Here is a 15680-nt window from a genome sequence, read left to right as displayed (position 1 = left end):
GTTCCAAGTGTCTGCAGTCAATGCGCATGGACAGAGTCTGTATCTGGAATTCCCAGGGAGCGTGCACCTTGGTAAGCACAAAAACCCCATGAGCAGCTGTGTTAGTTCCCTAAAGATGTTTCCTTTGACTTTAAGGATAGTAGTGCATTAACACACCAAAGGCTTTCCTTTATTCCTAGTTCTCCTATCTCCTATCAACCTCCAGCTACCACTGAAGTGATACAAGTTCTGTTTCTGTGACAGAGACATGAATATCCTTATCTTTTGATATCTCACATGTGCAAGAGGCAGAACTTTCTCTAACAGATCTTAAGCATAGAAGTGCTTCTTCTAGCACTCATGCAGAGGGAGAAGTAGAAATGTACCTATGATTTATTTCTAATTGAGATACCAGACTTGCATCTCAAGAGCATTAAGACATCTATGTTGTTCTTCCTCAGAAACAATCCTGGCTGTGAAATCCCCCTAAAAACTGGTGAAGCTGTACCTAACTACTCACAGCCTAATCATAAAGAACGTCACCAAGAACGATGATGGAGCAGAAGTGAAATTTGTTGCCCCAAATGTTGATGTCAGCACCAAGATGGGAGTGAGAGGTATTTGCTTTGATCCATCTCCTTTCCTCTTACAGTCAAGGCATAGTTGCTGTGATCTGATGATTCGAACTGGGGCTGCAGGCATTCACTGACTGTACCAAATACCTGAAACTGCATCCGATGGACTGACGTGAGTCCTGGTAATGACCTAATCATGATAGCACTGAGTGTAGGGTAAGCCAATCTACCCAGCTGCTTGGTATCTGAACCAGATTGCTTCATGCCAGCTGATGAATGTCTGCAGTTCACAGCTATTGGCCAGTGCATTCAGTCAGCAGGTTTACCACTGCATCACCATAGAGCAGTACTTTCAGCTCCAGGTTCAGACAGCTTTTCTGATTGTGCCGGAATGGGTTAGAAGTAGGGGAGCAATCGTTACAATAGTATCTCTATCAATCAGCTTTGCATGACAAAGTAGAACAAATAAACATTCATGATGGGAGGAGCTGTTTGTCATTGGGTGGAAACCTCTGCAGAAGCATGTTTAGAGCATTATTAATCAGTAGAAGGAGATGTTTGGTTGTTTTTTACTTAGTAAATCCGGCAAGAAGACCAAATGAAATATCTTGAATTGCTCAGCAGTGACACAATGATGAGTGCAGGAACAGAAGGTGATACTTTTTCAGAGATCTTGCAGCAAACATTGACCACGTTAGCCTGATATAAATTGAAATAACGCGGCCTTTGCTCCTGACAGGTGCTGCAGTGAGATTTACCAAGAAGAGCAAAGATGTAGAAAAGATCTGCGCTCGGCTGCGTGAGGAAGCCAAACTGCAGGCTGAGCTTTCAGACACAGGCGCTACTGTGGAGTGGATGAAGGATGGGAAGGAGCTCAAGGCCAGTGAAAATTATGAACTGCAAATTGTGGGGGAGAAACACACCCTGAAAATTCACAACGACTCAATGGATGATGCTGCAAGTTGTCAGTGCATCTGTGAGATAAAATGCTATATCAGCTTTCAGTGAAAGGTATGTGATACTCTGGGCTGTCCTCTTCCTGCCAGGGCCAGCAGACTGCATTCACCTGACTCCCCGACAGTCCAGCTGTTGTCAGACAGCATCTGGGGTGTTTTCAGTGGCTGTTTTGACTTGAACTGGCCAATCTGCTTTGTAGAGCCATTTGATTTCTGTGTTCTGTCCTGTGATTCGTCCCTAAGATATAGAGGAAATCAAGGGAAAGATAGGAAAAAGAGCATCCCAGCCTTCCTGCTCTTCTCTCAGGGTGGCCACGGGAGATGATGTCAACAGCTCTTTTTGTAGCAGTGATCCCAAATGTAGAAAACACCTGTGAAGAGTCACAGGGACTAAATTGATGGAGAGCAGAACTTCCTGCCAAGGCTTGTCAGCTAGTCTTAATTTTGCTTTTCTTCTCTCTCTTTGTCATGTTAGCATAATATTTCATACTGGCAGGTCTGCCCACAGAATTAACTGGCACAGGCTGCCCAGGGAGGTGGTGGGATCCCTGGAGGTGTTCAGGAGCTGTCGAGATGTGGCCCTGATGGATGTTATCAGGGGGCATGGTGGGGTGGGTTGGGGTTGGAATCAAAGGAGGACCCCCATGTATTTCAGCAGGAAGCACTACTGGTAATAAGACCTTTGGAGCAAATCCTGGTAGGGCCACGCTCAGCTGGTCCAGTCCGGAGGCTGTTTCTCCTTACTGCAGTATCTGCAGTGAAAACCAGCAGCTGCTTTTGTGTGGTTGGGCTCACATCCAGCAGTGGTGACGGGACTACAATGATAAGAGACAGTTCCTGAAAAAATGAATGAAATTTGACTGTATGATAGGATGGAGTTAAATGTATTGACAGGATCTCAGTCATCCCAGTGTCCATCAGCTGGCTCTCGAGCTCCTAAATACAGGCATTCTGTAGAACGTTGTTGAATTTGTATTATACATGCGTGTTCTTGGAACTGCAGAACAAATGCATGCATAATCCAGACTTTGATTTTAGCAGCTCTGACTGCACTGTATCAACAGACCCAACTCAGTTGTGTGCGCTGTTTTGAAATGATATGTTAACAAGAAGTTGGAAAACAAGCTCAATTACCCTCAGTAAAATAGGACCGTGGACTTAGGCTTAAACTTTTGGCTAAGACAGTGGTGAGATTTTGAATCTTTGAAGTGAATTATTCCACTGTGTGTTAATAGGGGCCAGTTTTATCATCTAACTTTTGCACTCCAATTAATTTTCATAAAGGAATTCTGTTTTTCTTTTCAGTCCTAAGTGATATCTCCATCTTTTAGGCTCGATTTGTTTGCCAGGGGGTTACAGTGCAGTAATAGATACCCCCTCCATTGATTTCCTTCTAGTTTGCTTGTTCCAATTCTTTCCTCAGTTTTCCTATTTTAGACATTTTCTTGAAGCCTTGGGCTTCTTCCTTTGGCTCTGTCCCCTGTACAGTGTATGTCCTTCAACTTGTGGAGATAAGGTAATCTGGTACGTGGTTTATAAAAGCTGCCAATTTGCCAGCTTCTGAATTAGAATCTAGCAAGTAGAACTAGGATTAAACGTGCACGTTTGATCTTATGATAAATGAATGCCTCATGGTCACCAATGTCCCTGCAGTTCTTTACCATCATACATATTTTGTGTGACCATATTTTGTTTCAGCACTGGCAAACTTCGTAATCAAAGAGACAACTGGAGGAGTAATCAGGGCCGTTGCTGGAAAACAAGCTGAATTTGTTTCTGAGACCTCTGAAGCCAATGTCATGGTGAAGTGGTACAAAAATGGCAAAGAAATCACGACCAGTAAGAAATTCACAATGGAAGATAAAAGGAAACTGCATAAGCTTGTGGCTTCAGCTGTAACGAAAGAAGACGAGGGAACATACATCTACACAATTGGAGATGACACTCTGATTTTTGATTGGAAAGTCTCAGGTAAGTTTGTGAGGCAAACATAGGATCACAATCCATGTAAAGCACTTCAGACTTAATTCATTTTATTTGTCCAACGCTGTGGGTTTCCAGTATTTAGGACAAAGATTGCATAGCTCTATTGAAGCAATTCTGACCTTCCTGTTGTCCCTATGCAAATCCACAGTATGAGCAAATAATGTAACTGTGTTGTGATGAATTCAAGACAGCCTTAGCTCCAGCTGGGGCTGGAGTCACGACTTGAGCCCTGACATCTGGGCTTCATTCATCTAGTTCATGTATTGCCTCAGCACTTACATCATCTTTAAACCTATGACTGAAATGGTCCTAAGTTATTAGCATGGGAATCCTGTCTCCTCTTTGGACAAATTAAACTCCACATTTGGAGAGTTGAGTGTCTCCTGCTGTACCCGAAGGACACTGTGATCTCTGAGGTGTCTCCCTGAGGTGCTGTAAGCACAGCCATTAGCTCATAATACAAGTAAAGCACTGTCAGGTCAAGCCTGGAGGAGTAATGCTTGTCACTGACCTGTTCCTGTTCAGGGTGGAGCTGGAGGGTAAAATAACACAAGAAATTGTCATTGAAATTCAAGATCTGTGAAATTCAGCTGGTTGCATTCACAGAACCTGGCGTTAAGATCTGTTTTCTGGTTTATATCTTGAGCCAATTTTCCATAACCCAGTCCTCATTTATGAACTGAAGCTCTACTGAAAGCCTTTCGCTGTGTATGCTCATGCTGCAGTGCAGCGCTTGTGACCTTTAACAGCACATTCACGTTCCTCTGATCACAGGATCCTTAAGGTTGATTAAGACCCTCTAGTCCGACTGCTCACCCATCACCACCATGATGCTCACCATCAGCAGGCTAAAAACTCAGCAGAGATGATAGATCAAGCACAACACTGAATTTGGGAGGGCTAGAGATTCCTAAGATATTGAAGGATTGCTTGCAGGTGGTGTTGGCTCAGGTATTCACCCTGCATCCCATCTCCTGTTCTGTTTGGTTGAGAATCATGCATTCTGCAATTTCACTTTGTAATTCAAAGACCCTGGCTTTATCTGTTGAAAAACTGATCTAAAACAAGCCAAGAAGACTCCGTTGGAACTGGTTGATGCAGAACAAAGGCATCCCCAAGGGACAAGTTACACTGTTTGATGAACATTATTGGATGAGAGCTAAGCTAAGATTTAAAAAGTTCTGGGGCTGTCTCTGAGCATCAAATACAGAGGAAGCCTGCATGATTCCCTGAGAATGGATACCTCCTACTTTGGTGTAGGGTTAAGGGAACACTAGCAGTAACTCCTATCACAAAATGTCGCATGGCTCAGACAAAATGCCATCAAGAGGGCTTAATTAGGAGCACCAAATGGTCACAAGATGGTCTTAGGGCAGGGAAGTAATCTATGTATGTGATATTGGTTGGTGCTATTAGTTCTTCACAGCTTGACTCTAGAGGGACTGTTCTTCTTTGGTCACCTAGTTTTAAAAGAATAGATGTCTCCTGTCACAATTTTTAACGAATTATTTATTTACTGATGTCATAAATTTTGCCTGGCATAGCAATTGGCCTTGTTATATTCAGTGACTGAAAGCAACAGTTGTTGCTCTAAGAAATGCAATGCTAAGCTAGGTCTGCCTGTAGCTGACAGCCATCAGCTTGCTCCTCAGGCAGGTTCTGTCTGGATGGAATGAAGGGCATGAAATACTGATGTGCTCATCAAACGCTGCTTGTTAGCTTAGAGACAAGGTGTTGAATAGGTTTGTTCATGTATTGCAAATACGTTACTTAGCTGCCTTCCTTTTAGCTTCAGAAGAACATGTGCAGAATACAGAATTGATTAAAAGAAATAAGAACTGTCTGCATAGAACTTACTCTTTCCTCACACAGGAGAATCAAGCACACGTTTGTATGTGAGTACCTCCAGAGGTGAAACTCGATCACCCAAATGTAATGAGCAGAGACATTACTATCAGCTCTAACTGTATCTTAATGCTGCGCTGAATAAGCCTGAGTCAGGATGTAAACCACTTTCTCTTTTTTTCTTCAGATGAAGCCATTAATTTTGTCAACAAGCCCAAAATGACTCCAGAAATATCAGTCAGTCCTTCTGAAGACCTGGAGCTGGTGTGTGAGGTGTCAGCTGCAAGCAGAGCTGTTGTATGGAAGAAAGATCAAACAGAGGTGAAGCAGGACCAGAGGACAACCATCATCTCCCAGGGGACGCACCGCAAGCTCATGGTCAAAAATGTGACCCTGAAAGACCAAGGGAGCTACAGCTGTGAAACAAAAGATGACAAAGCAACATTCCAAGTGAAAGTCAGAGGTGAGAAAATGCTTGGAATCCCAGAGATAAAGGAACGCTTCATTTGGTGTGTCTTGCATTTGGAGGATCAACTTACAGCCTCTCTGGTGCAAAACATTTTGGCTATAGGTCTTTCTTTGTCATCTAGTGTCATAGCAACACTTTTCTACATGTGCTTTTCCATCCAGGAATGAATTACTGCAACAAAACATAGGCAAGGAGGGTAACTTGTGCAGCTCTTGTAGTCATCTGGTGTCTGCAGGGTTACAGTGCAAGAGCACACCAGGCATGCAAGGAGTGAGAAAAGGGGAGGTGTTTGAAGAGATCTGGTTACAAAATTTGAATGACACAATGAGGTGGAAAATGCCACTAATCAGACTCATAAATGGCCTGGGTTGCAAAGGCCCACAGTGCTCATCCAGTTCCAACCCCCTTCTTCCTATGTGCAGGGTTGCCAACCAGCAGCCCAGGCTGCCCAGAACCACATCCAGCCTGGCCTTGAATGCCTGCAGGGATGGAGCATCCACAGTCTCCTTGGGCAACCTGTTCTAGAGGGCCGTTCCCTTCTGATTTACTGGAAATGTAGAGAGACATCAGAAGAAAAAAAGATAAGGGAAAAGGTTCAGTTGTGCATGCAGGTGTTGAATCCCACGTTGACGACCATTCGTTCCATGTTCTGTAAATGTAATGACCAGTCATGAATCCATTGATACCTTTCTAATTGTCCGTTTCTCATTAGTCTGAGGGTTTAGAACAGAGGCAGATCTCTCACTCCAGCTGCAGTAGAGATTGCTCTGGTGTCAGTATATTTTGCACATGATCCAGTAATTTTTAAATTAGGCTCCAGATAGGCATGGGCACATCAGCTGCATTCTGAGTGACCATTAGTGAGCTGGCTGATGACGAGGGTTTGTCTTCTGTTTTATTTGTAGCTGCACTCTGCTGGTTTTTGCTCGTAAGTCAGCTTGTTCTCTGTTAACTTTACAGTTCTCGTCTGGTATTCTGAGCTGATCAGGACAGGGAATCTGTTTTCTCCTCTTCATTCTTATGGCAGTGAACACATTGGAGCTTAATCCTGGTCAAGGTTTGGCATTTGATCAGCTCTGTGGAGGAGCAACTGTACTGGGAGTCTACTGCTTTTCTGCTCACACAGACCTGGTGTCCTTGCAGGGCATAGCTTGCGTTCTGTTCCCTTGTAAAGGTTGCAGTCTTTGCTCTCTCCATCTTGGGGCATTCTGCTCCTTCAGTCCCTGGTGTGCAATATATCTCTGCTCCTGTAGTAGACAGTTTTGCTGCTGCCTGTGGTGTAGACTCTAAACTATCAGCTCTTACTGTTCCCACACCACGTGGATGTGATTCTGGGGCCTTTGGATCTGTCCCGTGAGTTGTGTCGCTCATGCTTTTGGCTCAGGAAACTGGCAGTTTCAGCAAAGAGTGGATTACAGAAAGGGTAGATTTGGGAGGTATCTGTCAGAGAAAATGAAATATGAACAATGACAGAAAGACTATGGCAACAGCTGGAATCTACCAAGTTAATCCTCAGCAGCCAAAGCCAGCCCACGTCTTATTGCAGAGGTGTAGGGAGAAAACACAGCAATGTAGTGCTTTTACACTTGAATTTTGCTAGCTGAGGGCTATTATTAGCTGTTTGCCTCAGAAACCAAAGGTTTTCTGTTCTCTTTCAGACCAGATGAGCTCATGGCTGCACAGGGTAATGTAATACGTCCTCCTCTGCCATACGTGGAGAGTGCTTGCCTAGCTACTGTTGCTGTATTTCTCATGTATTTCTCACTGTAACATGACGTGCAAGTCCAGCCCTCACTGCAAAATGATGTGGTGTGAAAGTCAGGAGGGATTATGAGTACTCTTGGAGTGGTTGGCTCTTTCACTACAGAAATCCTCATCTTACTAGCTTCTCCCAAAGTGCAATGGCTTCCTGAGTCTTAATTTCTCCTCTTACCATTGCACTCAGAAAGCCTTTCAGGGTTCCTCTACCCCAGGGTTCCACTGGTAGCACAGAACAATCCCATTTTAAGGACATGTTGAATGTTAGGTGCTGAGTGTTGAGCATTGTGGGACGCAGATTAGACCTTCTTGCTTAAAAGAAACAAGTGCTGCACACCTTGGAAACCTATAGAAAACTAGAGTAAGAAGGGCTGATTCTGCCATCTCATTATCTCAGTATTTGTGGTGCACGCTGAAATCCTTATTTGAAGTGGGCCAAAGCTCCATTGCATTTCTGAGAAGTTTTGCATCACCTGGTTGGTCTAGGCCATGTTGGTTGTCTTGCTAATAAGCAAGCCTTCTGATCTTCATCAAATCATTGTGGTTGGAAAAGACCACAAAGATCCCCACATCCAGCCTCACCCCATCCCACCATGCACACTGCCCACGTCCCTCAGTGCCACATCTCCATGGTTATTGAACACTTCCAGGGATGGTGACCCCACCACCTCCCTGCAAAGCTGTGCCACCACATCACCACTCCTCTTCAGAAGAAGTTTTTCTTAACATCCAACTTGAACCTCCCCTGAAAATCATCAGTCAAAACAGGGGCTGTTGAAGGTGGGCGGAGAGAATGATGCTTCTGCAGTCAATACAAGCAGGGAGATCAAATGTAGAGTGTATCAACTGCATTCTTGCATTGGCTTTCTGCCCTGCTCCCTCACCTTCAGTGGACTGCAGTGCTGGTGGTAGAGCTGTGGTGTGAATCCTGGGATTGCACGTACTGCAACGGTCAGCAGCACAGGAACTTGAGCTGAACTTACCCTCCTGGGCAGCTGCTGCCACTCAGAATTCAGACAGCATGCAGAGGAGAAAGTCATGAAGGAAGGGAAAGGGATGGCAGCAGAAGGCTTCACAGAGTGACAGCGGGGAGGAAGGAGATAGGGGACAGGTCATGGAAGGGTTTGCCATGACTGCTGGGGAGCAGGAGCCTTCCCGGTCACCTGAGCTGGGTATGCCTGAATATGCTTGCATGAATGATCTGAATGAGTGGTCTTCCATGTCTCCACTGCAAATAAAAGGCAATGTCAATCCCCCTCACACCTGCTAGTCCTGCATTCATGCTTGGAGCCTCTGACTTGGTATCAGCATCAGGACCCTGGGATCTTTCCTTGGACCCAAACAAGCATAGGAAGCTTATTCAAAATTGCTCTGCTGTTAGAAGCTGGCTAGCACTAGAGAAGTCCATGATGTAAGTGCGTCAGAAATATTCTGCACTTCTACAGCCTTTTGTAGGGCAAACCATGGAATAGAAATGGAAGCCCATTTATTTAGGGTTTATCTGTTCTCCCACGCCTCAAATAGGAACTAGCATGAATGCTCTCAGCAACCAGTTGTTGGTAAAAGGAGAACCAGATAAAACAGTCATTAAAGTAATCAATAAAAGATTCAATGTATCAATCGATCCCACTTAGCAAGGTGATTAACTGAATCCCCTTAACTGAAGTGTGTATGCCTAACTAATTACACTTGCTATCTTTCTGATGCTAACTCCATTTGTTGACACAAAGGGTAAGGTGGGCTTTAAACACTTTCTTCTATATGTGTTAGGTATTAAGAGGAGATGACCTCAGCCAGTTCTCTGAAGAATCAGGGGTTGCTGAGAGTACAAAACCATGCTTTATGCATAAAACCGAGCTACAAAATCTAATGTAGGCCAAATATTCACCATATTAAGGGCTATATCATTCCCATAGGGTAGAGTCAAAAGATGGTTTTCTGCTCTTAAATTTCTATGGTTTCCTGATTTTGAGGTCTTCACTTCATAATTGAGCTGTATTTGGCTGATCCCCAGTGCAGAGTGAAGCAATATCAAAAAGACAGACAGATGAAGATCTGTCATTGTCTTCATTAGAAGAAATCTGAAAATTAGGAGTCCGAGCTGATAGTAAAGACTACCCAGAGGGATGGGATGACCATAGGGACTGTGCTGAGGATGCATTATAATGTGTGATAAACACTGTGAAGAAGTGTTGCTCCAGGAAATGGTCCAATACAACATAGAAGCAACTTTTAATGTCTTCCAGTCACAAGTTGTTCATATCTAATGTATATTTTACCCAATGTTTTCCAGTTCCAGAAGCAGAGGATGCCTTTATCATCAAGCAGAAGGTGCAGAAGGAGGTGAAGGCTGCACCAACAGAAAATGCCACGCTGAGCTGCGAGGTGGCCCAGGAGAAGACGGAGGTGAAGTGGTACAAGGAGGGGAACTGATCACCTGGAGCAAGAAGTTCAGGGTGGAGTCAGAGGGCAAACAGCGTCGGCTGGTGGTGAGCCAGGTGGAGAAGAAAGATGCAGGGGAGTACAGCTGCGAGGCTGCTGGCCAGAAACTCACCTTCAAGATTGATGTCACAGGTGAGAGAAATTGTTTCAACTGTATTGAACCCCCCAACAAAGAAGGAGGGGAAAGTTAAGTGGTTTGACACATTCAACCCCAGCATTCAGTGATGTAGATGGTGCTTAAATTCTATTTAATTCATATAGTTTTCTGTTTGCCTTCTGAAGCTATGAACGCAGAGGACTTGGGTAGCCTCAGCTTAAGGCAGGCTGGAAATAATTCGGGAATTTCCCTGGGGATCTCAAGTAGATGCAATGATAGCAAAATGAGAAGTCAATAATTTCAGGGGAAATTAAAGAATATTAAAGATATCTTCAGGGCACAAGCACACCCCTGCAAATGCTTCTTCCCAAATAGTCTCAGAGACAGCATTTGGACACAATGCTAGACGGTGGCATTGGTGGTTTCTATTAAATTAAAGAAACCTGCAACTAAAAAGGATTTCCCGTATTGTCTTTTGTTTTCTTCTCTATAGCAGGTACAAAAGAAATGCTTAAAAATAGAAAGGCTTCAAGCTGGTGCTTTTCTTTCCAAAATGGAGGAAGACAGGCGTTCTATTTATTAGGAGAGTCTGATAAGAAAGTGGAACAAGGCTTTTTACCAGTGTCTATAGCAACATAACAAAGGGCAATGGTTTCAAAAGTGAAGAGGGTAGACTCAGTTTGGACATGAGAAAAGTTCTTTATGATGAGGGTGGTGATACACTGGAACAGATTGTCCAGTGAAGGTTGTGGGTGACTCATCATTGGGAGTGTCCAAGGCCAGGCTGGATGGGGACCCTGGGCAGCCTCATTTAGTGAATGATGTCCCTGACCACGGCAAGAGGTTGGACTGGATGATCTTTAAAGCTTCCTTCTATACCCAAACCGTTCTATGATTCCATAGGGGAAACCATTTTATTACTGCCTCTGAAAACTCAGGAGATATTAGAACTGTTTTCAGAAATAAGTAGGTGAGAGAAATACATTTCCTCACTATGACTTAATCACAAACAGAATTTAACCCTGACCCTCACCTGGCTTTTGCTGGCAAAGCAACTTACAGCTGTCAGCTTGTTTGGACAATTTAATGCCTGTCCCCTTGTATGAAACAGACTTTTCAATGACTGCGTATGCTGGTGTGCTGCTGGACAGTGGGGAAAGGGGTGTTTTTTAACTTTTGAAGATTTTGGAACATGATACTGGTGGAAATGAAAACAAGTTTAGGGCTATCTATGCTGTTTTGGTATGGCAGGGAGGAAGTTCTTCACTGGCAATTGATATAGTTCAGATGTTGGCATTCAGTTCATAGCACTGTCAGGAAATGTGAGTGGGAAAGCTGTCCTCAACGGTACAGTCCAAAGACTAATTTGGGCATTTGGGGAAGGCTGTGTAGAAAAGATTCATTTCTTAAATTTGCCCATTTGCCTTCAATTCCAGAAGCAGAAGATGCTTTATCAACAAGGAGAAGGTGCAGAAGGAGATGAAGGCTGCACCAACAGAAAATGCCACGCTGAGCTGTACAGGTAAGACAGGTGTTGTCTGAAATACAGCAGAGAACAGTAAAGTAAAATCTAGTTTCTATTATACAGTGATCCAGTTGCAGTAGTCTGTGCTGAAGTCTTTTCGCTATACTTGATTGTCTGGGTTTGTAGCAAGTATTTGGTTTTAGTATGGCACAAAGACCTGTTTCAGTCTGTCTGTAGAATAATAATTACTGATATATGTACAATGGAAGCAATATTCAAGATATTATTCAAATCTCTCCTGTGCCTGAGATCCCAAACAGTAATTCTTGTTCACCGAAACATTTGACTAAGATAAGTATGTGCAGTGAGGCTGGAGTGCATGTTCTACGTGCAGCCTTTCATGGCAGGAGAAGCAGGAACTTCTCCTAGTAGTACACTGCCTTTTTACTATGCCTTTATGTTGGAGGCTGCATCTGGATAGGTGAGTCTGCTACTCACAGTAAGAGACCTGGTAGAGCTGACTATTGCCAGAGCTCAAAGTAAGATAGATATCTGCAAATCACACACAAAGAACAAAGGACTGCGTTGGTGAGCATATTTCCTTTGTGCCTTTGACAGTCACAGTTGTGGCAATGGTAGAGGCCATGAGGAGTCTGTTCAGGAAGCCAGGAGTACTGTTCTGGGTCATGAAAAGGCAGCCAGTGGTTTGACTATCGCATGTTTATGTGTTTTGATGTTTCACAGTGGGTTTTAAGCAAAAGGAACTCAGGTTTTGGTTGCCTGCAGGACAGATGTTCTTTTGGGTTCAATATGTTTGCATAGTGACTTGCAACCATGGGACTGGTGTTCAAGGACCCTCTTGGATCCTTCAGTTCCTAGGTTCTTTCTTGCCTAGATTTGACAACAGAAGAGCTGATATTCTCTAGTGAAGGCTATTAGTTTGGGCACAAGTGGTAACCTAAACCTGTTCCAACCTGTACATACAAACCTGCAAGTTGGTCTCATTTCGGTCCCTCAGTCAATACTTTTTCTTTTCTTCCCTCAGAGCCAAAACCTGTGTTTATAAACCAGGAGCAGGTGCAGAAAGAGGTGAGTGCTGCCCTGGCAGCAAGTGCTTCCCTCAGCTGTGAAGTAGCACAGGATCCAACTGGAGTAAAATGGTTCAAGGATGGAAGACTGCTTGCCTCCTCCAGAAAGTTCAGAATGGAATCTGTGGGCAAAACATGGCGTCTGGTTGTGGAGCAGCTGGAGAAGAAAGATGCTGGAGAATACATCTGCGAGGCTGCTGGCCAGAAGATGACCTTCGAGCTGGAAACAACTGGTGAGCATTCAGAAATTCTCAGCCAGGATTTTGTAGCCTTGTTGTGAACTGGGTTTTAGGGTGAAATCTCAGTTTTCTTTGCACCTGACAGTGTGAGAATTTGCTCTGGCCTTTTGTGTACCTCCCCGGTGCTCAGCTGTTCCTTCCCTTACTTGGGGATAACGTCATTTATTCAAGGTGATGTCCAAACGGGCTTGTTAACAGTCCTCCGCAGTGCTTTAAGCTGTCATGGGTCAGCCAGAATTTATGCATGTTCTATAGCCATTCCTACATGTTGAAAACACTGCACTGTGCTTAAGCTTCAGCATATGTTCCAGTAAGTACAGTTCCATTAATTCTAGGGAATTGGGTGAATTAAGCATAGATCTGAAGGCTCCCTTTGCTGAGTGCAGAGATGGAAGGACTAATGTAGATTTGACTTGATATTTTCCCTTCTAGGATGGGAAGGAGCTCCGTCAAAGTAAAAAAGTGGGCATTACTTCCCAGGGAAATAAGAGAAGTCTCATTATTCACAGGTGGTGAACTCTCATTTTCTCTCTCAGTGTGCAACCAGGTTGGGTTGCTGTTTCAGTACAGGCTGTTTTATGCAGGAACTCTGCTCCTGAGGTTAATCCAAGTTGTATCCAGGCCCTTCAGAAGGAAAGGGAAATAGCAGCACAGAAATATGGTCTGATTCTGACATAAAGAAGTGCAGACCTGGAGAGTTAAAAAGGATTGTGTGATGTTCAAGGGACTTTGAAGCAAAGATGTCCCCTAGGTAAGATTTGTGGCTGACATTCCCCATACATTGTGGGCACACAAGCTAAGGAGAGACTAGTGATGAGCATGCAGAGAAGCCAATGATTCAGACAGGTTTGTAGTGACACGACACTGTAGAGTTCTGTCTAGTTCTCCTTGGCATAGTTTGGAAAATAAAGATGAGGAGATTGGTGGTAACCAATATGGCTTCCTCAAATTCAAGCCATGCCTGACAAACTTGGTGGCCTTTCATGATGGAGTAACAGCATCAGTGGATAATGGGAGAGCAACTGACATCATCTACTTGGACCTGTGCAGACCATTTGATCCTGTCCTGCATGACATCCTGGTCACCAAACTGGAGAAAAATGGTTTTGATGGATGGACCAGTTGCAGGATAGGGAACTGTCTGGATGGTCACACTCAGAGAGCTGCAGTCAATAGCTCAGTGTCCAGGTGGAGGGTGGTGTTGGGACCAGTGTTATTGAACATTTTTGTAGGCAACATGGACAGTGGAATCAAATGCAGCCTCAGCAAGTTTGCAGATGACACCAAGCTGAGCGGTGCTGTTGATGTGCTAGAGGGAAGGGATGCTACCCAGAGGGACCTGGACAGGCTGGAGAGGTGGGCCCTTGGCAGCCTCATGAACTTGAGTGTGGCCAAGTACAAGGCCCTGCACCTGGGTCAGGGCAATCCCAAGCACAGGCACAGGCTTAGAGGAGAATGATTTGAGAGAAGCCTTGACCCTGAGGAGAAGAGTTGGTCTGGAGGGAGGTGTCCCTGCCTATAGCAGGGGGACTGGAACTAAATGACCTTAAAGATTCATTCAGTTCTATTGTTTTTCTACCCTTAATTTTGCTTGAAAGGTTTTAGAATAAATGAGATTCTGGTTTCCATGAAAACTGCAGGGAGCTCCATTGTAGCTAGTAAGTCTATCTTTTAGTTCAAGGGCAATAATGCATTGACTGTGTTGAAGAGAGAAATGACTCAGGAATGGATGATGGTTTAGAATAAAACATAATCCTACTTATTTTCTATGCAAATATGTGTAAGGAAAAGATGCTGCACTCATTTCTGGAAATACCCTGACAAATATATCTCTAGTGTTTCACAGCTGGAGATATCAAGATTGTTAAAGCACTGGAAGATGTGGAAGTGAATGAATATGGGAGTGCATCTTTTGTCTGTGAGATTTCACACGATGAGGTTCAGAGCCAGTGGTACAAAGATGACAACAAGCTGAAGGCTGATGACAACATCAGAATGCGGCAAGATGGTAGGGTGTAAGAGGGGGATCTTTCTCCTGAGTGGGGGGTGGGTTGGAGATCAAGCATATAAGACATCTGAAATGAAGAGGGTTCAGAAGGGAGTTTCCCTTTTGTTTTGGGACTGAGGTTAGGGTGGAACAAGTGACATGGTGGGATGCTTAGTGTGGGAAGTGTGATGCTATCCCACCATCCCACACTGCCGGGAGCAGGTAGGAAATGAGTGCAGTTATTTCCAAAGTGGGGGTGAACAGGGCAGTCAGTTCACCTCTCCAAAGAGGTTTTGTTTGACAGTGAGTGTGATCCTTCTGTATCAGGTACTTTGAAGGTGACGGTGGCCACATTTGGTCAGTCCTTGTAGAAGCCATGTTTAGATTACACTTTGGTGGGGATGTGGACATGGGGGAATGGGTGGTTTCATTGACATGAGAGAACAGGCAGTGATGCTGTGAAACCAGATGGATGATGCTCAGCCTGGCCACGTGCCTCAGAGCTCTTTGCTCAAGGAAGCCAAGTGTAGTCGTGGGTTTGCTCTCAAGAGCACAGTTTGGTAGGGATGAGCTGGCGGTTGGACTAGATGACCTTAGTGGTCTTTTCCAGCCTTAGTGACTCTGTGGTTCTCTGCTTCAGGAAAGACCTACTTGCTGACTTACACACGTGTCCAAACCAAGGATGCAGCAGAAATAAAATCTCTAGCAGAAAAGGCAGAATCTCGTGCCCATCTTACAGTTAAAGGTAATTATGCTTCTGATGACAATTTTGATTAAATTACCTTATGTTATAA

The 15680-nt window shown here is 44.2% G+C and overlaps 1 protein-coding gene across 1 annotated transcript; it reads left to right on the top strand.

Moving 5' to 3' along the window:
• Nucleotides 1-1540: 1540 nt before the first annotated feature.
• Nucleotides 1541-5977, top strand: LOC146760442 (obscurin-like protein 1). The gene is made up of 3 exons (XM_085551443.1): nt 1541-1565; nt 3209-3481; nt 5529-5977. The coding sequence occupies exons 1-3, from the start codon at nt 1541-1543 to the stop codon at nt 5975-5977; spliced, it is 747 nt and encodes a 248-aa protein (XP_085407569.1).
• Nucleotides 5978-15680: the final 9703 nt, after the last annotated feature.

This window comes from Coturnix japonica, chromosome 6, assembly GCF_054131305.1.
Source record: "Coturnix japonica strain WE chromosome 6, WE-NBRP24, whole genome shotgun sequence".
In the NCBI taxonomy this organism is placed as follows: domain Eukaryota; kingdom Metazoa; phylum Chordata; class Aves; order Galliformes; family Phasianidae; genus Coturnix; species Coturnix japonica.
Note: the sequence above shows the minus strand (reverse complement) of the source record. Positions and strands in the feature narration are given on the sequence as shown.

What these genes read in the sequence shown, in the direction of transcription:
- LOC146760442 (XM_085551443.1), top strand. Translation starts at nt 1,541, where the DNA reads ATGCTATATCAGCTTTCAGTGAAAG. An exon ending in ATATCAGCTTTCAGTGAAAG is followed by an intron (nt 1,566 to 3,208) that starts GTATGTGATACT and finishes ATTTTGTTTCAG; the next exon opens with CACTGGCAAACTTCGTAATC. An exon ending in TTTTGATTGGAAAGTCTCAG is followed by an intron (nt 3,482 to 5,528) that starts GTAAGTTTGTGA and finishes TTTTTTCTTCAG; the next exon opens with ATGAAGCCATTAATTTTGTC.